This window comes from Lepus europaeus, chromosome 16, assembly GCF_033115175.1.
Source record: "Lepus europaeus isolate LE1 chromosome 16, mLepTim1.pri, whole genome shotgun sequence".
Classification (NCBI taxonomy): Eukaryota; Metazoa; Chordata; class Mammalia; order Lagomorpha; family Leporidae; genus Lepus; species Lepus europaeus.
Genome location: NC_084842.1, coordinates 50,290,170 through 50,317,487, shown reverse-complemented (window position 1 = coordinate 50,317,487; position 27,318 = coordinate 50,290,170). Strand labels below are relative to the sequence as shown.

Below are 27,318 nucleotides of genomic sequence, written 5' to 3'. Positions count from 1 at the left end.
CCTGGGCCATCTTCCACTGCTATCCCAGGCCATAGCAGAGAGCAGTATCGGAAGAGGAGCAGCTGGGCCACAAACTGGAGTCCATAGGGGATGCCAGCACCGTTGGCGGAGGCTTAGCCTACTATACTAAACAGCCCCAGGCTGTTTCTTAACTGGTGAGCACTACAAAAGGCAGTCATGTGAAGAGGCACAGAAGCCAAAGCCAGAGGGGCCTCCAAATCTGTGCGTGATGGGAGTTATTAAAAGGCCCTGGGTTAAGGAACTACAGGGTTAGATTTGTTTTAGATGACTGTGTCTCTTAAATATGTCTGTGACAGAATAAATTTAGGGCAGTTCTTGAGACAGCGAAAAAGATGAAGCTGCCAGTGCCGTAGTGTAGTGGGTAAAGCCACCGCCAGCAGTGCCGGCATCCCATGTGGGTGCTGGTTTGAGTCCCAGCTGCTCCACTTCCGATCCAGCTCTCTGTGGCCTGGGAAAGCAGTGGAAGATGGTCCAAGTTCTTGGGCCCTTGCACCCACAAGGGAGACCCAGAAGAAGCTCCTGCCTTCGGATCGGCCATTGTGGCCATCTGGGGAGTGAACCAGTGGATGGAAGACCTCTCTCTCCCTCTCTCAGCCTCTGCCTCTCTGTAACTCTGCATTCCAAATAAATAAATCTGAAAAAAAAAAAAAAAAAAAAAAAAAAGAGACAAAGTAAGGATAGAGGCAAAGGGGCTCACAAAGAGATGACATCTGAGAGGTTTTAGGAGTTGACGAAATTTGAAGACTGGGGTTGTTCTCTGTTGAGTCACCAACATCTTTCAGCACCAATAAGTACTCAGTAAGTACTTGTGGAGGGAATGAATGAATGAATGAAAAGGAACGAATGGTTGCTGGGTGTGGCAGCATGTCAAATACATGCTCGCTAACACAGCGAGCACCTGCGCCTCATTTTAGATGGGTTTTAATCCTAACAACCCTATGAAATGGCTATTATTTCCATTTTTTTTAAATTAGAAAATAACCCAAAGAAGCAATATGCTCGAAGGTTCTAGACCTGGGCAGACACTAGACTCCAGAGGGTCTCCCAGCTAAACTACCACGCATGCTTAAAAGTTGAGTCGTACGATAGAGCCCAGAGGCTAAGCCACAAAACACGGAAAAACAAGAAAAGCTGGGCACTTGCAACAAGCGGACGGAGGTGCCGGGGTCCAGTCAGGCTGTGTCACAGGAAGATGAGCGAGGTGCGTCACAACAGCCTCAGCCTCGCTTCCACTCGCCTTCAGGGAGGGGGCGGGGCGGCCTCCGGGCCGGCGGCGGTGGCCGGCGCAGCCGCAGTGCAGCTCGCCAGCGCCGCGGCAGGCGTGCGAAGCGCGGACGGACCGGCAGCGGAGGGCGGGGCAGGCACACGCAGGCGCAGACGGCCACTCGGGCGCCACGCGCCGGTAGCTGCTGCGGGGAGGCCTTGACGTGATTTCCTGCCGTGGGCCACTAGTGTTTCCGGGTCGCGGTCATTTTGGAGCCCTTGTCTTGGGGATTTGTGGGCGGCTGCGTCGCTGCCCACCCCTACCCCCGTTGCTCTCCAGCTCGCTTTGCGCCCTCCCTACCCCTTTTTGGGTCCTCATCTGCCCCGGTCGCCCGGGCTCGCCTCGCTGTCGCCTGCCGCTGTCGTCGGGAGGTGGGTGAGGTGACGCAGAAAGTGCCATTTGCCCCCCTTCGTCTATGCTCTCCACCTTTGCGCGGCTATCCACTCGTTTGCACCTTCCGCCATTTTCCTCCTGCGGGGTGGAGCGATCGCGCTTTGGGTCTCGGGCCTTCGAGTGTTGGTGCCTGGGCGAGCGAGGGGTTGTCCTTGGTGGGGTGTAGGGGAGAGAAGGTCTGTGCAGGGGTGTTGTTCGGGAATGGCAGGTGGGACAGGGTATAGTGTGGTGGAGGATGGAGTACGGCGGGAGGCTGGCGAGCGGTCAATTCAGGTTTTTTGTTTATGGAATTAAGAGATTAAAGTGGTACTGTTGTAAGGGGCCTTGTCGGCTTTGACAATGTCCTTTTAGGGTTTCTAGGAGATACCGGTGTGGGAAGTGAGAGGGTTGCATTATTTCCTGGTAGGTTTTTCAGGTGTAAGTAGTTTGTTCAATAGGCTCCAGCCATGCACGAATTCATCCTGTTTTTATTTCTATTCTCTGTCTAAGGGGTTGTGTATTAGGCCCTCAGTGATGGTTTATGAAAGGGTCCAATTGCCAGACTTCTTCGTGTATGCCATTTCCTGTTTTTATGCAAATTGCCTTTAAAGTGAGAATAATCCTGAGCTTATGTTAACATTCTATAAACTAGTTACCTGGTCTGTTGGTCTGTTAAACGCTGAGGGTTGGGTTAAGAAAACAAAAAGAATTGAGAAATAAAAATGTGTATTTTTGTAATGTACATTTTTTTCTCATATTCTATGTCATTTGAAGATTATCTGGGTGAGGGAGGAAAGTTTGAGGAGTTTGCTGTTTTCAGCAAAGGAGAAGGTTATGACGTCTTTGTTATTCCATTTTTTTTTAGTACTGCTTTGCATGTGTCCTGATTGATGATTTCATTTCTTAAAATTGAAACCCAGGAATGAGTTGAGGTTTTTAAGTCTTCTATTTTGGAGAATTATTTTAATCATTGGGCATCAACTTCTGAAAGGTTAAAAGCTTCAGTAAGGGAACATTTTTCAGTTGTTGTAGTGGTGTTTTGTATCTTTATATTAAGCAGATGACAGATACTTAATAAAGGCGAAAGATTTATTCATTCTGAAAAGAAACCAAAATACATGACAAATACTTATAAAGCACCTCTTTTTAATTCAGGAACCTAACATTAATAATTAGTCCCAAATTAATTAGTAAGAATGTAACTTTTTCATGTAGCTATTTTGTTATATCAAGATACTGTACTTAATGTTTGGTGTTTAGTAAATATTTGTTGGTTGCTTCTGATTTGTTGATAGTTTCTAATGCTTAATATAAATGTTTTTGATACAGGGAAGATGAACGGGAGGGCTGATTTTCGAGAGCCGAATGCAGAAGTTCCAAGACCAATTCCCCGTAACTATCTATTAAGTATTTATAAATAGAAGCACTTCCTATGTAAAGAAAATGCCACTTGAATAACAGTAGCAGCTGTGCTGGTCTTCCTAGGTATTTCATCTGTGCATTCACACAGAACCCCACACTTGGTTTAATGTTCTACAGTTGCCATCTGATACTTTTTTTTTTTTTTAAGATTTATTTATTTATTTATTTGAGAGGTAAAGTTATGAACAGAGAGAGGGAGAGATAGAGAGAAAGGTCTTCCACCTGCTGGTTCACTCCCTAAGTGGCTGCAGTGGCTGAAGCTGTGCCAATCTGGCACCAGGAGCTTCCCCCAGCTCTCCCACGAAGGTTAGGGGCCAACTTCTGTTGCTTTCCCAGGCCATAGCAGAAAGTTGGATCTAAAGAGGAGCAGCCAGGACATGAACTGGCGCCACCATCTTCATATTTTTAGTAATTTGAGCAAGCGGTCTCACCTTTCCATTTTGTACTGAGTCTAGCATATTTTCTTTTTTAAAGATTTTTTTAAATTTATTTGAAACAGTTACACAGAGAGAGGAAAGGCAGAGAGAGGTCTTCCATCTGATGGTTCACTCTCCAATTGGCCGCAATGGCCGGAACTGCACTGATTAGGAGCCAGGAGCTTCTCTGGGTCTCCCACTCGGTGCAGGGGCCCAAGGACCCGGGCCATCTTCTGCTGCTTTCCCAGGCCATAGCAGAGAGCTGGATTGGAAGTGGAGCAGCCAGGTCTTGAACTGGCACCCATATGGGCTACAGGTGCTGCAGGCCAGGGCGTTAATCCGCTGTGCCACAGCGCCTGGTGCTAGCAAATTTTCTAGTCAGAGTTTTCTAGCCCAGAGTAGCATTAAATTCTGTTTGAAGTTCAATTTTGTAAAAAGTTTTCAAGCAACTATTTCACTACTTCATTAAGAAAAGATACTGGTGTATTTTGTTAATATTTAGACAAAACTGAGTTGTTCTCTCGGTATTTAAATATTTTCCAATTTGCCTTGGTAAAAGACATAGGGGCTGATTACATTCCAACAGAAGAAGAAAGAAGAGTCTTCGCAGAATGCAATGATGAAAGCTTCTGGTTCAGATGTGAGTTTAATTTTCTAATCAATATAATTTGATACAAAATTAGTACCTGAAATTATGATTCCATATAGAATAAAATTAACACACTTGACATAGTGTGGTTGTGAATAAAAGAGGTTGATTAAAGAAATAGAGGAATTGTACACATTTTAAAGTAATCCAGAGATTTTTTTCAAGGTTACGAGGTGCTTTTGTTGATTGAAACTGAGTGTACATGGATTATGTAAACAACACAATAAAGTTGATAGCTATTACCCTCACTTTAACCATGAAGGAATTGAGATTTGGAGATGTTAAATGACCTATTGCTATACCATGGGTACCTCATGTCATGACTTGAAGCTAGGTCTTTCTGAATCCAAAGGTCATGATTCTAACTTTTTTGCAGTTTTTAAAAAATTTTTTTTTAATTTTTATTTTTTGACAGGCAGAGTTAGCGAGAGAGACAGAAAGAAAAGTCTTCCTTTTCCATTGGTTCACCCCCCAAGTGGCTGCTATGGCCGGTGTGTTGCAGCCGGTGCGCTGCGCCGATCTGAAGCCAGGAGCCAGGTGCTTATCCTGGTCTCCCATGCGGGTGCAGGGCCTAAGGACCTGGGCCATCCTCCACTGCACTCCCAGGCCACAGCAGAGAGCTGGACTGGAAGAGGAGCACCCGGGACAGAATCCAGCGCCCCGACCGGGACTAGAACCTGGAGTCTGAATTGATTGAAGAAGAGGTCTTTCGTTGAGGGTAGAAAATGAAATACAATGCTGAGGAATTTGATTATATATTTTAGATCCTAGAGGGAATGATTTGTATGTTGTTTGCTTTCTAATTCAATTGGGCATTTTTTTTAAAAAATATTTATTATTTGGACAGAGACAGACACAGAGCTCCCATCCATTGATTCATTCCCCAAAGTCCCACAAAGGCTGAATGCAGGAACTGGGGACTCAGTCCAGGTATCTCACCTGGGTAGCAGGAAGCTGGAGTCGGCATCTGGGTATTGAATCCAGGCATTCCGACGTGGGATGCAGTTACCTGACATGCTAGGCCAGATGTTAGTTTTTTTCGTTTTGTTTTGTTTTCAAAGATTATTTAGTGTGTGGGATGAATTTAGAAAGTTAAGAAGTTGTACTTGGTGAAATTTGTTAAGCACTTTTGGTAATAACTCAATATAGTCATTGAGGAGATGTAGTTAATTTATAGTGTCATTTGAACTGGACAAGATAAGCTGCCAATGAGTGATTTTTTTTTTTTTTAAGGACACATAACAGGATTTTTAAAAATAACTAGAGTCAAATGATAAAGATATCCTAATAACATACAGATTAAAAAGTACAAGTAGAAGGAGCTCTTGTTTGAAGAGGGAAACTAATTTGGACATTGTGAGTTCATGATGCCACATTCTGTTGTGGAAGACTGGAGCAGTTAGATAGAAACGAAGATACACATCAGAAAATAGGGTTGGTGCATTCACCTAGGAATTTAGAGATAAACGCATACCCTGGTGCTAGTGTCTATCATGTAGTTAATATTAGGAGTAGTAGCATAAATGACAAATGTGGGTAGTACTCATGGCTAAGGAAACAAGTGGTATAATGGATCTCTGGCAGAATCCTTTTCTATTTTTTTTTTAAAGAATTTTATTTATATATTTGAGAGGTAGAGTTACAGAGAGAGGGAGAGACAGAGGGAATGGTTTTCCATCCACTGGTTCATCCCCCAAATGGATGGAACAGCCGGAGCTGGGCTGATCCTGAAGGTAGGAGCTTTTTTTTTTTTTTTTTTTTTTTTTTTTTTTTAATTTAACAGATAGAGTTAGACAGTGAGAGAGAGAGACGGAGAGAAAGGTCTTCCTTTCGTTGGTTCACCCCCCAAATGGTCACCATGGCCAGAGCAGTGCCGATCCAAAGCCAGGAGCCAGGTGCTTCCTCCTGGTCTCCCATGCGGGTGCAGGGCCCAAGCACTTGGGCCATCCTCCACTGCCTTCCCGGGCCACAGCAGAGAGCTGGACTGGAAGAGGAGCAACCGGGACTAGAATCCTGCACCCATATGGGGTGCTGCCGCCGCAGGCAGAAGATTAACCAAGTGAGCCACAGCACCGGCCCCAAAAGCTAAGATCTTTTTATGGGTCTCCCACACAGGTGCAGGAGCCCAAGCACTTGGGCCATTTTCTGCTTTCCTAGACTATAGAAGAGAGATTGGAAGTGGAGCAGCTGGGACATGAGCTGGTACCCATATGGGAGCTGGCACCGCAGGCAGAGGCTTAGGCTACTAAGCCACAGCACTGGCCCCATCCTTTTCCATTTTATCTATGGTTTAATTATGTTCTTTATGCTGGAAAGAATATAAGTAAGAAATAGGTGATGGTGACTTCTCCAGTTTGAGAATAATTATTTTAGATGGATAGTCATTATGAAACAAGACCTTACAAAAATGTAGATGACTCATGATATGGGAATAATTACATTTTTTTTTTATGCACTTGAAAGGCAGAACAAACTGGTAGAGAGAGAGAATGAGAGTGAGCCAGCTTCCATCCACTGATTTACTCTCCAAACGTCTCCAATAGCTGGGGCTGGGCTAGGTATAAGTCAGGATCCTGGAATTCTATCTGGGTTTCCCATATAGGTGGCAGAGGCCCAAGCACTTGAGCCATAATCTGCTGCTTCCCAGGATGCACTAGCAGGAAAGTGGAGCCAGAAGTATAGTAACTGGGCTTGAATTGACACTCTGATATGGATGTAGGCATCCCAAGTGTCAGCTTTACCCACTGTGTTGCCATGCTCACCCTGGGAATAATTTTGTAGAGAACTCAGCTGTGCTCTGGGAACAGATTTTTTTTTTTTTTTTTAAGTTTGGGAATTGTATTGAGTAGGCAAGATGAAATGATTTTCAAGTCTTGATGACTCAGGATCAAGAAAAGGACCAGTGTTCGGGCCAGCATTTGGTAGTGGTTAAGATGCTACATCCCATATCAAAGTGCCTGGGTTCTTTCTGTTGCCGGCTCTGGCTCCCAGTTCCAGCTTACTGCCAGCATGGACCCTGGAAGGCACAAGTGATGACTCAAGTAGTTGAGTTGGCTGTACCAGGTGGAAGGAAATTGTGTAATTATCAGAAGGACTGGTATTCACGCATTAGGACATTTTGTACTTTAACATTTATATCTTCAAATAAGGTATTCTACACAGAATGTGATATTTATGCATCTATATAAACAAATAATAGAATCCATGTTACTTTGGGAGAGTATCAACTTGTGATTGTTGATTAGTAAAAGAATGTGATGAAGGCATTTAGGAATATGTAGAAAAGTATGCACCTAATTTTAGCATGGGGGGATCTGTTAAATACATATCATCTTTTTTCAAAATAAGATTTACTGACATAGGGATTATTCTCTAAGGTAATTTCATTTCTACTCCGATATACTTTTGTTAAAGTACAGCTACAAATTCACTTTAAATTGTGTCACTATTCACTGACAAAAACCCAGTGTGTCTGTGCTACACAGTAAAAGAATCTGTGTGTAAAGGGTCAGTTTATTGTGTTTTGTGTTATTCTCATTCTCACCCATGGACTTACTGAAAAGATGTGTGAATTCACATTTGTACGAGTTACATATTATATGAATGATATTTCTACCAGTGTATCCTGGTTTTTGAATGAGACATTGTGATGAGTGATACAACCTTAGAATCTGGGACCCATCTTTCCAAATTCAAATCAGTTCCACACATACTCCCTGTGGGTTTTTGGCATTTTTGTTGTCTGTGTGTCAGTTTCCTTATCTGAAAAATGGAGACCATACTTACCTATCTCATGAAATTGTTAATGGGATAAGTTTAATTAATTAAATGCATGCTAGCTATCTTTATTAAATGGCTATTAGTACTGTTATGATTAATGAAATAAAAGTTTCTGTGGAAAACTGATGAATTTAGAGTAAGATTTTGGTATTGTGAGATGAGAAAAGTTCAAGGAATTCTTTGTCTTTGGGTGTGGTTGGGACTGTGATCAAAATACTAAATAGGTTTGGTAAGCAGTATTATCGATTCCAGAAATAGATATATAACAGATTCTCATGTAAGAGTCACGTAGTAGAAATGAAAATGGCCACTGACCTGGGAATCAGGAGAGTTGGGTTCTGATCCTAGTTCTGTCACTAACCAGCTGTGTTTCTTTGAGCAAATCACATTTTCTTTCTGCATGTCAGTTTACTCTGATTAGGATAAGGAATAGATAACCTCTGGTGTCCCTTTCACTTCTACCATTGTCTTTTTCTGTGACATCAGATAGAATACATGAATTAGAAAGAGATCTTAGGTCTAATCCATTAGCTGTTTATTGCGTGAGAAAAAGTTAAGAGATATATGCAGAGACACAGAGGGAACGCAGAATTAGTATTCAAATCTCCTTAAAGTTACTGTTCCTCTTTGCATTAAATGGGAAACCATTCAACGTAGAGATGAAATGTTCAATATAAGAGATGCCAGGTAACTCATTGCTTTGAATCTTTACATAATTCTTCAGTGCTTCACATTGCAGTCCTTGAACCAACTGGAGGATAAAAATGATTGCAGATAGTATTATTCCTGTATTTCAAAAGGATTTGTCCTTTGAAAATGCTTAAATGACAATACATGGGGGCATTCTAATGAACTAACATTATAGAAATCATTTTGCTATCAAAGATAAAGTCTTTGATTTTGCTATCAAAGATAAAGTAGGTAGTAAGGATTCAAGCTTTAAAGGTTTATGTTTATGGATTTTAATCATGAAATCTAATAATTAAAATGTTTTAATTATTTTGGTTCTTTTTTTTTTTTTTTTGACAGGCAGAGTGGACAGAGAGAGAGACAGAGAGAAAGGTCTTCCTTTTGCTGTTGGTTCACCCTCCAATGGCCACTGCGGTAGGCGCGCTGCGGCCGGCGCACCGCGCTGATCCGATGGCAGGAGCCAGGTGCTTCTCCTGGTCTCCCATGGGGTGCAGGGCCCAAGCACTTGGGCCATCCTCCCCTGCACTCCCTGGCCACAGCAGAGAGCTGGCCTGGAAGAGGGGCAACCGGGACAGGATCGGTGCCCTGACCGGGACTAGAACCTGGTGTGCCGGCGCTGCAAGGCGGAGGATTAGCCTAGTGAGCCGCGGCGCCAGCCTATTTTGGTTCTTAAATGGCCTGTATATTACACTAGAGTTGAACAAACTACAGCATATAGACCAAATCTATTTTTGTGTGCATGAGCTAAGGATTGCTTTTACTTTTTTTTTTTTTTTTTTTTTTTAACATTTTCTTATTTATTTGAAAGGCAGAGTTAGAGAGGAGGAGAGACAGATTCCACCCATTGTTTCGCTCCCCAAAGGACCACAATGGCTGGTGCTGGGCCAGGCTGAAACCAGGAGTCCAGAGCATCTTCTTTCAGGTCTCCCATATGGGCACACGGCCTCAAAGATTTGGGTCATTTCTCTGCTGCTTTTCCAGGCACATTAGCAGGGAGCTGGATCAGAAGTGGAGCAGCTGGGTCTTGAACCAGTGTCCATATGGGATGCCGGTGTGTCAGACAGAGGCTTAGCCTGCTACACTACAACACCAGCCCCTGTTTTTATATTTTTAAATGGCTGAAACAAAGTCAAAGAGGAAGACAACTTCGTTAAATGTGCAAATTGCAAGAAATTCATACTTCTTGTGTCTATAAATAAAGTTTTATTGAAACACAGATACGTTTATTTGTTATTACCTCTGATGCTTTTGCTTTAAGATAGCAGCTGAGTAATTGGCACCAGGAGTGCCCCATAAAGTCAAAAATATTTGCCATCTGGGTTTTTTGCAGAACATATTTGCTAACCTCTGATCTGGAACAGCACTGTCCAATGTAGCAGCATCCAGTCGTATGCACATATTTAAATTTAAAATAATTTACAGTGAAAGGATACGAAGCAAACTGAGCAAAAGAAAAGGCATGGGTGAAACTAGTCATGAAGTTTCAAGATTCCCCTCTCAGTGGAGTCACACACAAAGGGTGTGTTTAATTTTTCCAGCAGCTGTTAGCAGCATGTGTCAGGTGTTATCTATCAGGGAAGCTCATTGGAGACTCAGAGCCCTGGGAACTGGTCACATGGGCACCCTCAGCTTAGCTGGAGCCAGAATTCCATACTCCATACAGAGGAAAGCAGGTACTCAGCACAAATTGTATTTTCACTGTTGAGGCACACAGTGGGCCACTTACTCATTTAGATGAAGTTTTGTGAACTGTTTACCAGTTAGGTTCCCAGACCAAGTCACTTAAGAAGGTTAGTCAGCTGAGGACCAGCTCCTATCATCACAGAAATTGGGTTAGACGTTGTTGATGTAGAAAACTGTTGATTCAGAGCTGTTTTTAAATTAGAAGCTCCTTTGAGATGTGATGAGAGCTTTGGATTTTTCACTCTGAGTTAATAGGCATGTTTGAATGTATATATAGATGTCTATTTTCATAGCAGTTTTAAGGAGTCCACTGGCTTGGAAGAAAGAACATTAGTGTTTAAAATATATGCTTTTTAAATTCTTGACCCAGCCATCTTATGATTATAGTCAAACATATTTTGTATTTTAATTCACACAGTTTAATGCAGTGTTTGAGATTTGGTACTAGATGGATTTCATAAGAATCTTGGATTGCCATTGAAATAGCTGTGTGGTCTTGAGCAAATTACATAACTTCTAAGCTTCAGTTTCCTTATCTTCAATATTTTATCTACCTTTCTCTCTTATAAGATGTGGTAAGAAGCAAATGAGGTAATGCAACCACGGCATTTCAAGTGGTAGATAGAATTCAGAATTTTGGTAGTGATTCTTAATTTAAAATTTGCTGCTAGCTCTTCATTTATTTCTCTAATGTCAGAAGTAATTATTAGAAACTTCTGTGTTATCTTAAATTTAGAATGCTCCTTTAATTCTTCCACTAACTGAATACAGGACAGCTTTTCAAAATGAAACAGTCTCTTAAAAATCTTAGTTGACAGATGATTTTACTGACACTTCTAGTGGACTGAAGACAAAACTCTTCCTTTGTTGTTATTGACAAGTTCTTTTTCCTCTTACAGCTGTGCCTTTGGCTGCAACAAGTATGTTGATTACTCAAGGACTAATTAGTAAAGGTAAGTATTTAAATGTGGAATTTATTTAGCATTTTGGATACCATATTTGTTTTATGTTTTGCTAATTTTTAGATACAGCAAAGATGATAATGTATCATATTAAGCTTTATCATTGATGAGTTTTTATGATATTGAAGAGCTTTGTCTCTGGGGAGACACTGGCTCAGTTACCTTGGTTTGAAAATATGTTTTTTTGTGCTGTAGCCTTATTAACAACCTACGAGAGCAAGTAGGTAACCAAATGCCTGCCCCTGGTTTGTTGTGAGGTAGACGAGCAAACCTGGTGCAGGTAGGCCAACAGCTCCTCTCTGACTTGGAGTGTACTAGAAAAACCATGTTCATGGGCTCTACTGAGCTACTGAGTCAGTCTCTGAGGTGGGCCCTTGAATATTCAACTTACCAGATGTCAGGGGGTTCTTAGATTCTGTTTCAACAAACAGTAGCTCCTTCAACCAAATTATCTTAACATGTTGGGGGATGGCTGGGGATGAGTTAACATTAAAAAAAAATGATATTCTCAGGGCTCTGGCAGGTAATAGAATTTTAACAAGCCTCTGAGGAGACTTTCTTGTCCTAAATTCTATTGGTTTAAATAGTACAGTGAAACTGAGTTTAGATTATTAATATACCTTAAAATTTAGTGGTATAAGTGATAGAGTTGCTTATTACATTCTTAGTGAACTGCTTGGTAATGGGTAATGGGGAGGTGTCCCAGAAGAGGTGGTGACCTTAAGGTGGCCTCCACACACTCTAAAAACCTATTCTTTTATTTAGGTAACTAGCTCCAAAAATGTGACTGTGATAGGAAGTTTTAGGCTATTGACATTAGTATTATGAAGTACTTAGATGATAATCCAGACACAGCAAGCTGCTGGAAGTAGTTTTGGAGGGAAATCAGAGGATTTTCAAATAAAATTTTATTTGAAGAATTTCCAAAGAACCTCATTTTAGAATTTTAAATGTAGAAACTAGTCAAGATACTCATAAGGTCTTATATGTCCTTTAAGACTAAGTTGTTTTATGGACTGAGATTGGTTCAGTATTGTGAAAAAGAAACTTAAATCATATTACTTTGAAGGAAAAACTGGTGCAAGAGTTAGGAATGCAGAAATCATAGTGTGTATTATTGTTCTACCTGCTTTATCTATCTTAATCCGGTGTCTTACTTAACCAATAATGATTGGAGCTAAGTATGGAAGGGCCTTATACAAAAGAACTTGCAGGAAACAAACTGATGTGAACACATGCTAAAGCAAGTAGAAAACTAAAAATTTAATACACTATTATATAGTAGAGGCTCTAAAAGTTGTAGTTCTTCCAAGAAGAAATGATCTCTTAGGGCTGTTAGAATCAAGGACATTTTCTTGAAAGAAGTGAATTTTGAAGGACAGGCAGAATTTAGATTAAAAGAGTAGGAAGAATTAGAAAGGAAGAACCTGGAGATTAAAAGGGTAAGTGTGACTATTGAGATGGGCAGTCAGGAGAGTGACCTGGCTAGAAGTAGAATCACGCAGGGTAGAGTGAAAACTCCATTAGATAGCCAAAATGGAACCAGGAGAAATTGTAATTTGGATTAAGGTATGGAAGAACGGAAAGTTTTTAGAGTTTTGGAGTTTAGATGGGGTCGAATACTTGAGACAACTTCAAAGTAAGACAAAAGTAAAGATTGGAAGAGGCTTTAATGCCTCAAGATATTTTGCATTTATTAAGGTGCCTGTCGTTTTGTATATGCCCTCATCCACAGTGTATCATACTCAAGGTGGTCTTGGCTGCTGCCTCCCCTGTTTGTTCCTGATTTATCAAAAACATTTAAACATGGTCACGTCTGTTCTGACTCGAGAACATACAAAGGAAAAAATATCTACTAGGCCTTTCTAACTGCTCCCAGCAGCCTCACAGTTGAAGCTAGACTTCATGAGTGAGCACTTTAAGCCATTGAAGTCCATATCAGATTATCCATGTATTCTTCCATTTATCAAAACTTTTTAAAAGGTTACCAACACAGCCTCTGTGTTGCTTAAGTTTGATGGACGGTTTTGTTCTTGACCAGCATCATGTATCTCTGAACTAGTTCTTGAAACATTTTTTTTCTCTTGGCTTCAGTGTCAGCCCGTTCATGAATTTTCTCCTACCTCAGACAACAACTCCATCTTTTCATATTTTTTAAAAATTATTTATTTGAAAAGCAGAGTTAGAGATTGATCTTCCACCCGCTGGTTCATTCCCCAAATGACTGCAACGAGCAGGGCTCGGACAGACCAAAACCAGGACAGGATCTTCTTCTGGGTCCCCCATGTGGGTGCAGAGGCCCAAGGACTTGGACCACCCTCTGTTGATTTCCCAGGCACATTAGCAGGGAGCTGGATTGGAAGTGGAGCAGCCGGACTTGGGATGCAGGCATTGCAGGTGGTGTCTTAACTCACTATCCCACAATACTAGCCCCTGAAGTGAACTTTCTAAGTGCACCCATTGTGAAAGTCTGTAGAATGTTTAGATTTTCTTTGTATTTCTGTTGACACTGAATTTACTTGGTTTCTCTTTTAAATAGTGTAGAGTCCTCTAGGGTCTGAAAAAGAGCTAATGTTATCAGGTAATGTTTAAAGATAGTCTGCACTGATTTTTCTTTTCCTAACAGTGTTACTCAGCAATAACTGTTTCTTCTTTAGGAATCCTTTCAAGTCATCCCAAATATGGCTCCATCCCTAAACTTATATGTAAGTGTGAACAACACTGTGGCTTTCTTCGTTCTTGAACCTAAAGAAAATTGATTTTTATCAAATGTTTTGCTGTAACTTAACATTAATTATATGATTATGTGTTCTGATGATTCATTTAAATAAACTTAAGGCTTTTAGTGGAATTCTGGGCATTTTATTTTAGCATCAATAATCACGAGTTACTTGAAAGAGATCTTTTTTTTTTTTTTTAAGTTTTATTTATTTGAAAGGCAGAGTGACAGAGGGACAGACTGACAAATCTTCCATCTGCTGGTTTAATCCCTAAATGACTGCAATAGCTGGGGGTGGGCTGGGCAAAATCCAGGAACCTGGAACTCCATCTGAGTCCCACATTGGTGGCAGGGGCCCAAGCACTTAGACCATCTTACACTGCTTTCCAGGTGTACTAGCAGGGAGCTGGATCTGAAGTGGAGCAACTGGGACACAAACTGGTGCTCATACAGGATGCCAGCATAGTAGGTGGCGGCCTACTGCTCTGCCACAATGCTAGCCCCTAAATTTCTTTTTTAAGGAAAGAAAAAATGAGGCTTTTCACGAATCTTTTCAAGTTCACTTCTTTTGTGTTGGGCTCATGATGGAATACTTGCATTGTTAGATTACAAGTCACAATTCATTTTAACACATATTATGAGGCTGTTGTGCAAATATGATTGTCATCTACAGGGAAATAAATAACCTAAATCCCTGTGTTAGGCTAGAACTCCAGTGTTTCCATTCTTCTTTCCATTATACCTTTTTTTTTTTTTTTTTGACAGGCAGAGTGGACAGTAAGAGAGAGAGACAGAGAGAAAGGTCTTCCTTTTGCCGTTGGTTCACCCTCCAATGGCTGCTGCGGCTGGCGCATCGCGCTAATCTGAAGCCAGGAGCCAGGTGCTTCTCCTGGTCTCCCATGCGGGTGCAGGGCCCAAGCACTTGGGCCATCCTCCACTGCCTTCCCGGGCCATAGAGAGAGCTGGCCTGGAAGAGGGGCAACCGGGACAGAATCTGGCGTCCCTATCGGGACTAGAACCCGGTGTACCGGCGCCGCAGGCGGAGGATTAGCCTAGTGAGCCGTGGCACTGGCCTCCATTATACCTTTACAACATTTTGCCTATCTGTATTAATTAGAAATTGGTCTTGATTCATCTTATAACAACTTTATTTTGGCTTATTCTATTTTGTCATAGTGAATTATATCCATAGGATCTTGAACTCTTGTGTCTAATGTGGTACATTTGCCATTAAATTACTTTTACCATTAAATCTGTCTTGTTGAATCAAAGACATATTTGAGTCATACTTTTAAAAAAAGTTATTTTAGAAAAGATTTTTGTCTAAAAACACATTCAGTGACACTTTTTACTTTTTTTTTTAAGTTGCTTGTATCATGGGGTACTTTGCTGGAAAGCTTTCTTATGTGAAAACCTGCCAAGAGAAGTTCAAGAATCTGGAAAACTCCCCTCTTGGAGAAGCTTTACGATCAGGGCAAGCACGACGATCTTCACCAGCTGGGTAGGCTAAATTCTGATCTGATGGTGTATCAACTGGGTATTGCTATAATTCAGGGCACAATACTGAAGTCCCCTTGAAAACTTATCATTTGCTGGAGACTAAAAGTAACTTGCTTTAGAAAGTGGAGCAGTACTTGGCTACCATTGTTTTAAAAATAGAGTTGTATCCAATTGAAAGTATTGATATATTCCAAAATTAAAGAATTTTTTTTTTCATTGATTCAATTTGGCATACACCTTTGGTTGCTGTATTTTGGGCTTTTCTTTTGAATTCCCACATTTTGTCAGTTCTATCTTGTAACACTTTAGCTCTTTGTGCTGTTTCTATTTAAAAGAGTAGAGAAATGAATTGAGCTGTTTGATATTCTTTGACATAACAGTACATTGATGTTTGTTTAGGCAATGTGGCTTCATTTAGAAATAATATTTCTTCATTAAATAATTTCAAAAGCAAACTGGTACCTGAGTATATTTCTTACATAAATTGATACAGGTATTTTGGATAGTATTTTATCAGCATACGTTAGAATTAATAACATTTAGAATTCTGAGTTTTTTTCCCAAAATTCTGTGAATCTGTAAAATGAAAACTCTGTAAAATGAAAAACAAAAACTATAAGCATAAAGTTGTTTACGACTTCACTTTAAAGAGAAAAGATGGACTAAAGTTCATTTCCATTAGGGTAGAATGAATGCTCTATTAATGGGACATTGTGAATTTACTTAAAAATATGACAATGAAATCTTTGAAGCAACATGATGAAATGCTTTTAATAAACTAAAAAGGATGGAATATAAAATTGTACAAAATAAAATTAACTCTATATACTTGTAAAAGTATTGGAGATCAGTGATGATAATAGCTGTGATTTATGGGCTTTCCTCCCATATTCCAACCTAAACAAAACGCTTTTTTTCAGATATCAAAAATTTCTAATTTATTTTTTTTTAAGATTGATTTATGGAGCCTGCGCTGTGGCAGAGCGGGTTAAAGCCCCGGCCTGCAGTGCTGGCATCCCATATGGCAGTTCTAGTCCCAGCTGCTCCTCTTCCATTCCAGCTCTACTATGGCCTGGGATAGCAGTGGAAGATGGCCCAAGTACTTGGGCCCCTGCACCCACATGGGAGACCCAGAAGAAGCTCCTGGCTCCGGGCTTCAGATCGGCACAGCTCCGGCTGTTGCGGCCGTCTGGGGAGTGAACCAATGTATGGAAGACCTCTGCCTCTGACTCTGCCTCTCTCTGTAACTCTGACTTTCAAGTAAATAAAGAAACCTTTTTTTTTTTAAACCTTTTTAAAAAAAGGTTTATTTTATTTACTTGAAAGAGTTACACAGAGAGAGAAGGAGAGGCAGAGAGAGAGAGAGAGGTCCTCCATCTGCTGGTTCACTCCCCAGATGGCCGCAATGGCTGGAGATATGCCGATCCGAAGCCAGGAGCCAAGAGTTCTTCTGGGTCTCCCATGTGGGTTCAGGGGCCCAAGGACTCGGGCCATCCTCTACTGCTTACCCAGGCCATAGCAGAGAGTTGGATCGGAAGTGGAGCAGCCAGGACTCAAGCCAGTGCCTATATGGGATGCTGGCACTGCAGGCAGCAGCTTTACCTGCTATGCCACAGCACCACCCCCAGAAATTCTGATTTCTAAGTCCAGTAAATAAAGCCATGTTGAACATGTTAGTGATTTTAATTTAGACTATGGTTTGATTTTTGTGTTATGTAAGTAGAGGTAAATGAATCTTTCTGGGTAGATAGAGTTAATAAATAATAAGACAAGTAGATTGTTTAATATTTATATCATAACATGGCACAATGTAAGTCTCTTGAGAAATAGTATTACCTATATGTGCTTTAGCAGTTAGTGTTTATATGGACTCCTAGCTGTGGACGTTGAAGCTGGAACTGATGTGAGGTATTTTTTTCTTTCTAGAAACTTTATAACACAGTAAAATAATCTTTAAAACCTAATATTTAGAAAATTAGATAAACACTTTCTATTTTTCTGTACTATGAATGACAGTTTTTAAGTTGTGTAGGTGGGTCAGTACGTTTTAAAGATGGCTCCTGTGGCAGAAACAACCATCATTTCACTACTTAAAAATAACTGTAATAACTGTACTAAAAATTATGATTGTTTTAGAAGTGAGCTAACTTGTTTTCATACCTTAATAAGTCTTTAAATAAAGTTGAGACAATGACTCATGTTTCATGTACCATATGATTTTGTTTTATAGGCACTATTCTCAAAAGTCAAAGTATGACTCAAATGTGAGTGGTCAGTCATCTTTTGGGTCATCCCCAGCAGCAGACAACATAGAAAAAGAGATGCTTCCTCGTTATGAACCAATTCCATTCAGTGCTTCTATGAATGAATCTACTCCCACTGGTATTACTGATCATATTGCCCAAGGTAGAAACTTCTCTTGAAATGAATTTCAGCATTTTATGGTCCAACGTATGTATAAACTTTATTTGATGACCTTTTCTGCTGGATATCATCTGTATGTGCCACCATCAGCCATCAACCTAAACTTCTCTGTCAGTCTAAACTCAGCATGTGTGTTTTGTGTTTGTTCATTTTACTTGTTTCTTCCTTTCATTGATTCAACATTTCTTGAGAACCAGTAGGCTTCAGGCACTCTTGCTAGGTGTGGAAGAAGTAAAGATGGCTAACACTTAGTTATTGTCCCTTAGAAACTTTCAGTCTGTCAGAAGATACAGAAATGAAAGGATAAATTACTAATATGTCCTCATAATTGAAGATAATAACACAAGTTGAGTGGAATAGTTGAAGAAGTGATAAATTGTGCTTTGGGAATAGAAGCTTAAAGAAGTCTTAAAACATTACATTTGAAGGCTTTCAGTGTTCTTGTCTGTAATGTCAGAAGAATAATACTTACCTACCTTACAGAACTGTTGTCAAGTAAGAAAATCCATGTGAAAATGCTTTGTGAAGTTTTGTAAATACTAGCTTTGAAGATCGCACATGTAAGTGAAATAACATCAATTTTGGATTAAGGCCTGGATCTGAATCATGATTGACATTTGTTAGCTATGTGACCTTGTAATTACAGTTACAATACGTGACTGTATTTTACAATCCCTTCAGTTGTGTTCTCTTGAATGGAAATGTAGTCTTTCAAAGAACCATTGGAATTAGACATAATAATCAGAGGCAATGCCTGGCAAGAAATATACTCCAACAATGTTTCTTTCAATTTGGTCTGCAGTGGAAGGTGAGGAATTAAAAACAGGAAGTACAGGTCTATAATTCCTTCTCTAAAATCCAAGAAACTTTGAAAACCAAAAGGTTTTTGAGGTTTGACTTGAACTCATTTGGCAGCAAATGGTGACCTAAGTTGACATGTATATATAACCATTACTTTTAACTAATAATGATGTTTTCCTGTATTTTGTTGTAGAAATACTAATATGTTTGCATATTCATTGCTTCCCCAAACTGCTGAACCAATGGACATTATCTAATATAAGGAATATTATACTAGAATATTTTTCTAAAATCTGAGAAACTCTGGATTTGTGAAACAAATCTGACTCCAGAGGTTTTGGATAAGGGATTGTGAACCTCTGTAGAGCAGTCTTCGAAAACACTTACTTTGAAACAAATTTAATAAGCCAATAACTGGAGAGCAAGTAAGGTTAAAGGAACATTTAGATTTTTATGGTTTTTGTTTTTTGGGTTTTTTTGGCTTTGTTTTGTTTTAGATGGGAGAGATCTGAAAAGTAGGGAGAAGTTGATTATAGGTCAAGGAATGTTCTAGAGATTTCAGAGCCTAGATAGGTCAGAAAAAAAGTAGCAACTAGCCATGTAATCATATATGGCTATTTACATTAATTGAAATAAAATGAAAAATTCAGTGTCTTATTTGCTTTGATTAGCATTTCAGCTGCTCAGTAGTGGCTGCCAGTATAGAACATTCTCATTGCAGAAAATTAATTTGGCAGCACTACTTTAGAGCAGAAGTTGGCCAAAGGGGTGTTAACTTTGCAGCAGAGAAGGGACAAGAAAGAATGGAAATTCGGACGGTTAAGGAGACCCTGAAATCTGGTTGAAAGTTGTTGAATCTCTTAATCTGAAACTCCTTTTTAAATATTTTTCTTCTGAATGATTGAAAAGCAGAGGTATTATGAAATTAGTGAGAAAAGGAAGGAAGTTGGTAGGTAGGAGAGACTGGTTGAAGTCACTGTCTTATCTCTGAAGGGATCTGTTCTTGTGCTTCAGTGTGTCCCATTTTCTCAGTCTTAAGTTCAAATCCATTCTTGTGTTCTAGACATGTACCAACTCTTTCCTTGTAATAACTTGCATTCTGTCTACCATTTGCATTAGAAAATTCCCTCATATAACTTCTTTTCCATATAAAAGCATATAAACAAAAGGCCCCTGGTGTCTCCTCACAGACTGTAGCAGCCATTTACAGCAGCCAGCCATCTGTCCTTTGCTCAGCTTACGGAGGCCCTGCTCTAAATCATACTGTCACTTTTCAGTGCTTCTCTCAAGGGCCAGCACTGGCTTTCTTTGTTTTGTCCCAGATACTGTCCTCCTTTACCAGGGTGCCATCTACTTTTGTTTAAGTCCACTTCCTCTCTTTAGTTCTGCTTTCTTTGACTAGAAATTCAAAGAATTATTAATGTTTTCAAAATAGAAAGCATTCCCTCATTGCTGTTATAAGACTTACAGTTTATTACCATTGGATTTAAAATCAATACTTTTGCATTTTCTTATTCCTTCCAGCTCTTCATAACCTCTAAGTAGTAAATCATGTTCTCTGTACAATGCAAAATATTTACATTCAGCTTTTATAAGTGAGAAAAATTCTTCTGATTTTATGGCTTTATTGTTTGACACAGAATTTCAGAGTGATAAATTATTTTTCTTTGGGATAAGAAAAAATATTAGACCTGGAAGGAATTTTATAGATTGTCTTTAGTCAGACTACATTTGAGCAACCAAGGTTCGAAGAAGCTTAGTGATTTGCCCAAGGACGTCCACTGATTGTGCACAGAGTGCTGTGGGGATTAGGATGGAGGCTTCCTAAAGTGTACCCTGTCTCCTGCCGAATTTTAAAAATACCATGTATGCTGAGGGATATCCAGCAGATCACCTATTACTAATGAAATGAGAATGCCTTAAACCCAATAGAAAGCTGTTACCTTTCTCTTTACATTCTTTTTCTTTAGCCAGAAAAATTTAGTCTTCGACCATGGTATAATATTAGAACTAATCAAGAGAAATTTATGTCCTCTTGGCTTTGTATCAGTGCTATATATGTTACTTACAGTTCTTTTTAAATTGTTACAATTAATGTGTTATTAAAATGATATGCCCAATTTGTGTGTCTCGTTGAGAAATGTTAACTTTGGGTGTCACATATAAGACTTTGTTAATGTTAGCATTAGTTAAATTTCTTTATGTTTTATTTGGATTTTTTTACTGTTTTTGCATTAGATAAATTGTGTTCTTTATTTGATTCTCTCAACCAATATTCAGATTATAGCCACCTCATTATTTTTCATTGAGTATTTGACTGTTAATATCCTGTATTCTCAGTGTTTTGGCTAAGATCAAGTGTGATCTTAGTATTGTTTGCAATTTGATTCTCTTTATGAGAGATAAAGAATGAATGCTTGTTTCCTGGGCAAATATAGTTGCCACATTTTTGGGGGGATTTCTGGATTATTCTTTTACGTATTTTTATTGTTGGCACTTTCTTCTGCTTCGGTATTGCATCCATTAGACCAGACTAAAAATGGTGCATACTCTGGTAAAAGGCTATGTTTTATACTTTTCAGTAGTTACTTTCAAATATCTTTTGTTTAAATACCATAAATATGGTAAGATAAGTAACTTAAACATAGCTGGAGTTGTTTACATATCAGCTCTGGTTATAGGCACATTAACTATCGAAAATTACTAAATATTGCTAAATAAAATCTATACTGTGTCAAGTTTTATTTGCTTGTTACCAGTATAAATTGCTCTTTAATTCCATACATAGTATGAATAACTTTTCAGTTTAACACACTAACATTTTAGCTTTATTTGTGCTGTTAAATTTTTTGATATCCATTCTTTATCTGTTCATGTTTCGTTTTGAAAGTTTTTTGTGTTGATTTTAAATTTTAGAAATAAAAGTTGAAAAATTAGAGGAAATAGATTTTAGCTTTATAGTTACCTTGGTTAAGTACTTTTGGAATGCTAATAATTTGATTCTTTCATTTCATTATCCTATTTTGATTGTAGTAAGAAGCATTTGCAAAATTTGGTTGCCACGGATTTGTCCAAATTTTTTTTATCACCATTTATTAACTGTTTGTTGTTTTAGGACCTGATCCCATCCTTGAAGAAAGTCCCAAAAGAAAAAGTATTACATATGAGGAATTAAGGAATAAGAACAGAGAGTCATATGAAGTAACTTTAAGCCAAAAGGCTGAGCCCTCAGTCAGGCCTCTGCAGGACAGAGTGCCAAAAAAAGAAGGTAGGAGAGTTCAGTCTGAATCACTCTCTCTCTAGGATTGAAAATGGAAGCATTAGTATAAAACTGATCATATTAAGATGCAGTTCACTGGCGCCGTGGCTTAACAGGCTAATCCTCCGCCTTGTGGCGCCGGCATACTGGGTTCTAGTCCCGGTTGGGGCGCTGGATTCTATCCCGGTTGCCCCTCTTCCAGGCCAGCTCTCTGCTATGGCCCGGGAAGGCAGTGGAGGATGGCCCAGGTCCTTGGGTCCTGCACCCGCATGGGAGACCAGGAGAAGCACCTGGCTCCTGGCTTCGGATCAGCGCGATGAGCTGGTCACAGCGGCCATTGGAGGGTGAACCAACGGCAAAAAAGAAGACCTTTCTCTCTGTCTCTCTCTCTCTCACTATCCACTCTGCCTGTCAAAAAAAAAAAAAAAAAAAGATGCAGTCAAGCAATTAAGGATACAGTTCTTTGGCAGATAACCCATTTGTCCATTTTTAAAGTGTTCCAAAAGCCATTTTATGTTAGAAAATAATGAAGTACAAATGTTAAGACAGATAGCTTTTGTAATACAGTGTAGGAATCACACACCCATTTGACTATTTTTCCCCATAAGTTACCTGGGGGACTTTTTATAATGGTACATGTATTATATAATCAGAACTGGTGACTTGAGGTTGATAATTGAGCTGTAATACCACTTTTGGCAGAACCACAGAATCTGTGAGTAACGAGAATGATTTTCTTGTATATTTGTGAAATTGAAAGAGTTACATACCTTTCACAAACCAGCTTTTAGGGAATTTTCAAGAGAAGAATTTGATCTTTTTATCTCTTTTTACTTTTAAAAAATTATTTATTGGAAAGGCAGAGTTAGAGAAAGAATATTGAGAGAGATCGATCTTGCATTTGCTGGTTCACTCCCCAGATAGCCACAATGGCTGGAGCTGGACCAGGATGAAGCCAGGAGCCTGGAACTCCCTCCGGACCTCCCTCATGGGTCCAGGGGCCCAAGGACTTGAGCCATCTTCTGCTGTTTTTTCTAGACCATTAACAGGGAGTTAGATGGAACGTGGAGCAGCTGGGATTCCAGCCAGCACTCATTTGGGATGCTGGTGTTGCAGGCAGTGGCTTAACCTGTGCCACAACACTGGCCCTTGATTTTATTTTTCAGACAGAACTTTATAATTGTAAAATTTTTTTAGAGGCAGAGATTTTCGATCCACTGGTTCACACCACAAATGGCTACAATGGCTGGAGCTGTGCCCATCCAAAGTCAGGAGCCAGGAGCCACTTCTGGGTCTCCCACATGGGTATATAGTGCCCCAAGTACTTGGCCATCTTCCACTGCTTTCCTAGGCCATAGCAGAGAGCTAGGTCAGAAATGGAGTAGCCGAGTCTCAAACTGGAGCCCATATGGGATACTGGCACTGCAGGTGGCAACTTTATCCTCTACGCCACAACACTGGCCCCTATAATTGTAAATGTTTAAGTCAGAATTTCTTTCTTAATTTTCTCTCAAATCCAATTTAAAATAATTTAATTAAAATCTTTTAATTTTCTTTCTTTGGGAACATGTTTAAATTACCCCCAAGTGAATTTTCTGACACAGAAATTTACCTTTAAAGGAAAATGGCATTTTGAGTGGGGTTTTGCATTTATTTCAGTGTAGAATTTCTCATTTCTTTCTTAAGGAATTTTGGAAAATATGTCGTTGTTTCAGTGTTTTCTGTTTCCTGCTTTAAAAACCAAGGGAAGGAATAGATGTTTGTGCCTTCTGAGAATTGTTAGTGGTTGCTTCATTTAGAATCGTTTCTTAAAACAGTGATAAATAATATTGAGTTATTGCTGATTTAAAAAAATTAGCATTGAAAGAGATTTGTAATCTATAATGCTTGTTGCTTTGTTAATGTTTGTCATTAAAAACATTTAACATACACTTTATGCCTTACTCTTGAAATATGTAATAAAGACTTACTGGTACTTTGTTCTGCTAATTAGTTTGAGGCATTTAGATTGTAAGCTCCATGAGAGCAGGAAGTGTAATATGTTGTTGTTGGTTTTTTTTGTAGTTTTTAAAAAACTATATGTCGTTACAGCGTAGTACCTACCACTGATATATCAGAAATGGAGTGTTTTGGTTGGGCTTCCATAGTAATAAAAATTAAAAGAGAAGGAAGTATGGCAGACCTTTAGTATTTGCTAGATTTTGACATTTGTGGTTTTGACTGACTAGTCTTTAAATTCTGTTACATGATACAGTGATATAAAATTGTAGACTTTAATCCTTGTAAAAGAAAGCTGATTTTTTTTGGTGTGCTTTACATAATTTAAAGAAAAGAGACCTGTTATGAAATAGTTTCAGTGATTTTTCTAGAATGTTCTTGAATCTAGACAGTAAATTTGACATTGTCCAGTCTACATTCACAGGATCTGAAAGTATGGAAGTGTTCAACTTCAGCTTATGTGGCTTATATGTATCTAAATAGAAATTAAGACTGAGAAATGTTAGAAACAGGGACATTTTATATTAGCTGTCAGCACTATGTTACTACATACTGTTTAGTTTCTAGAAGACCACTGTATACTCATGAAGGAATGAGAACAAGGGGAAATGCAGAATATGTGGGGATGTCATGTAGTGTATACTTTGGACTTCATGCGTTTCCTGTAAGAGTCTATGCTGTGATAACTGCTTCTTTATCTTTTCATGATTGCTTGGGTCTTGAACAGTTGTTCACAGATGGAGGTTATGGAGAAGAGAAACTAAAAAGTGTAAGAGTAGAAAAGATAGGACCGTGTTATAAATTTAATTTCATGTAAAATGTAGGAATATTGGAAACTGTCTTTTTCTTGTAATATTTCAGCTCATGAGAGATTAAATTAACTATAGCCTGAAGATTTGGACATTTCTATTACTGTAGTTTTTGTGAAAAACAAAATTTAATTGTTTGTGTATTACCTGCTACTTTTTAGTACCTGCTGTAATATATTCCACAGTTAATACTGTGGTTAAAGTCATAAAGGCACCTAGGCTTTGTATCTAAACTGACCTGTGATCAAAATTTTAGTTCTGCTTGGTGAGGCTTGTACCTTGGGCAAGTTACTAATCTATTTTCTTACTCTTAAGATGGGGACTGTTTTTACTGAGTCCTTAGGAGGATCAGTTATTTCTGTAGGGTTCTTGATAGAGTACAGTTACATGTCTGTCCCACTCCCAGTTCACACTAGCCAGCTCCTGCTGTAATTTGACTTATCATGTGCTTTTATTCAGATGAAAAATACAACTTTTCATTGTAGTAACAGTGAACAGTATCTTTTACTTATTACTATTTGGAATCATCAATTATTTGTGCTTTTTTCCTAGTCAAAGTAAACAAATATGGAGATACTTGGGATGAGTGAAAAATTCCACCACCGGACCTACTGAAGGAGTTTCCATATGCAGCTTCATCTAGGAGGTCATGAACGCCTGCATGCTTCGAGCTCAGCAGCAGTCTTCATAAACACATGTGAAGGCAAAATCCGGGCTTTGTGTGGTTTGATTTACTGTGTTAAAAACCAGTGTGTAAATGTACTCACCTTGCGGGGAATCATGTGAATGCTGGTGTTAAACCAGGATTGCACAAGGGATCTTCACAAAGTTCATGGAAAATGGGTATATGGAAAAACTGCATTTCAAATTCTTTTGCACCAAAATAAGCTGATCTTGAGTTTTGTTTTCTATGAACTTTTTGAGGTTCCCCTGCATACAGTTTGTGAAACCATTTTTAAGCTACAGGACAGTGATACTCCTAAACAATCAAGAGACTGTCTTGCTCTAGAATCAGCATATCTGAAAATAAATATCTGCATGTTGAATTGGGGTGGGCGGGGGTAGTAGACTAAAGCTTTACATGAATTAATAAAAAGTGTTTCTTCAGTATTTGCCGTTTTATCCTTATGGTAAATAAAATGTCAAAGAACATGCAACAGCTCTCATCTTTATTGATTTAATGGTTTCATTTCAATTTGTTAAATTTTTAAGTACAATTATAAGTAGTGTTTTATAGGGATGGGTTATAAAGTCATGGCATATTTGATAATGCTAATGTGACTCATGTAGAAAAGCTAGTAGTAGCTAAATGTCTTTAAAAGGCAAGTGGTCATGTTCCAAAAGTTTGCGAATTATAGGGGAGTAAAAATGTATTGTGCTTCATTATTTATTGAATGTTAGTTTCTGGTTTAGAGATGTGATTGTGGTTTCATTTGCGTTCTACTTATATCACATTTCTACCAGAAACATGTTTCAGTTAGCTACTGCTGCACATCATCCCAGAACATAGTGACTTTTTTTTATTTAAAAATTTTTTTAGATTTATTTGAAAGAGTTACACAGAGAGAGGAGGAGAGGCAGAAAGAGAGAGAGAGGTCCTCCATTTGATGGTTCATTCCCCAATTGGCCACAACAGCCAGAGCTGTGCTGATCTGAAGCCAGGAGCCTCCTCTAGGTCTCCCATGTGGGTGCAGGGACCCAAGGACTTGGGCTATCTTCTACTGCTTTCCTCAGGCCATAGCAGAGAGCTGGATGGAAAGAGGGGCAGCCGGGACTAGAACTAGTGTCCATATGGGATGCTGGTGCTTCAGGCCAGGGCATTAACTCACTGCGCCACAGCGCCGGCCTTGAGCATAGTGTGTTAACACAGCAGTCATCTATTAGCTTTCAGTTTTCAGTGAGTGAGGAATTACGGGTTCAGCTGAGAGCTTTGGCTCTGGGTCTCAGGATTGCAGTCAGGTGCTGAAAGCAGAGATACGGCAGCTGCAGCTTGGCTAGGACATTGTCTGCATTTATTGAAGGACTTGCCAGGTCTCTGGGTTGCTTGGAGTTCTCACAGCTTGTGTGCTCAGGGCAGTCATACTCCGATGGCTCCTAGGGCTACTGTGTGAGTTTCCAGCAAGCTTGTCAAGAACTGCATCGCCTTTAATGCATGGCCTAGCCTCGCACGTCATGGTAGCATTATTTCTGCACAGCCCTTCCTATTGGAGGGTGGGGCTGTAGCCTTCCCATCTGGTCACATTTTAAAAAGAACACATGGCGTGTTTGGTGCTGGGGTTAAGTCGCTGCCTAGGAACTCTGCATCCCATATTGGAGTGTCTGGGTTCAAGACTTGGCTTTGGACTCCATTTCAGCTTCCTGCTAATATGCACCCTGGGAGATACCAGATGGCTTCCTGGCTTTGGCCTGGCTCAGCCCTGGCTGTTGCTGGCATTTGGGGAGTGAACCAACAGATGGAAAATCTCTCTCTCCCTCTCCTCCTCTCTAGTGTCTCATTTGGGAAGTGAACCAATAGATGGAAGATGTTTGTGGCTTTCAAATAAATAGAA

General features: G+C 39.5%; 1 protein-coding gene across 5 annotated transcripts; it reads left to right on the top strand.

The window, feature by feature from the left end:
* The first annotated feature begins 1,472 nt into the window (after positions 1-1,472).
* On the top strand, positions 1,473-25,935 carry OCIAD1 (OCIA domain containing 1). 5 transcript variants are annotated; one of them, XM_062213746.1, is made up of 9 exons: positions 1,473-1,656; positions 2,987-3,049; positions 4,055-4,135; positions 11,197-11,250; positions 13,917-13,964; positions 15,344-15,479; positions 17,709-17,884; positions 21,819-21,971; positions 25,322-25,935. In XM_062213746.1, the coding sequence occupies exons 2-9, from the start codon at positions 2,992-2,994 to the stop codon at positions 25,357-25,359; spliced, it is 744 nt and encodes a 247-aa protein (XP_062069730.1). In that variant the 5' UTR covers positions 1,473-1,656; positions 2,987-2,991; the 3' UTR covers positions 25,360-25,935. The 5 variants fall into 5 exon arrangements, with proteins under 5 accessions (XP_062069730.1, XP_062069725.1, XP_062069727.1 ...); XM_062213741.1 differs by lacking the exon at positions 21,819-21,971 and adding an exon at positions 18,386-18,462 and having other exon boundaries at positions 1,571-1,656; XM_062213743.1 differs by lacking the exon at positions 25,322-25,935 and adding an exon at positions 18,386-18,462 and having other exon boundaries at positions 1,571-1,656; positions 21,819-21,909.
* The last annotated feature ends 1,383 nt before the right edge of the window (positions 25,936-27,318 follow it).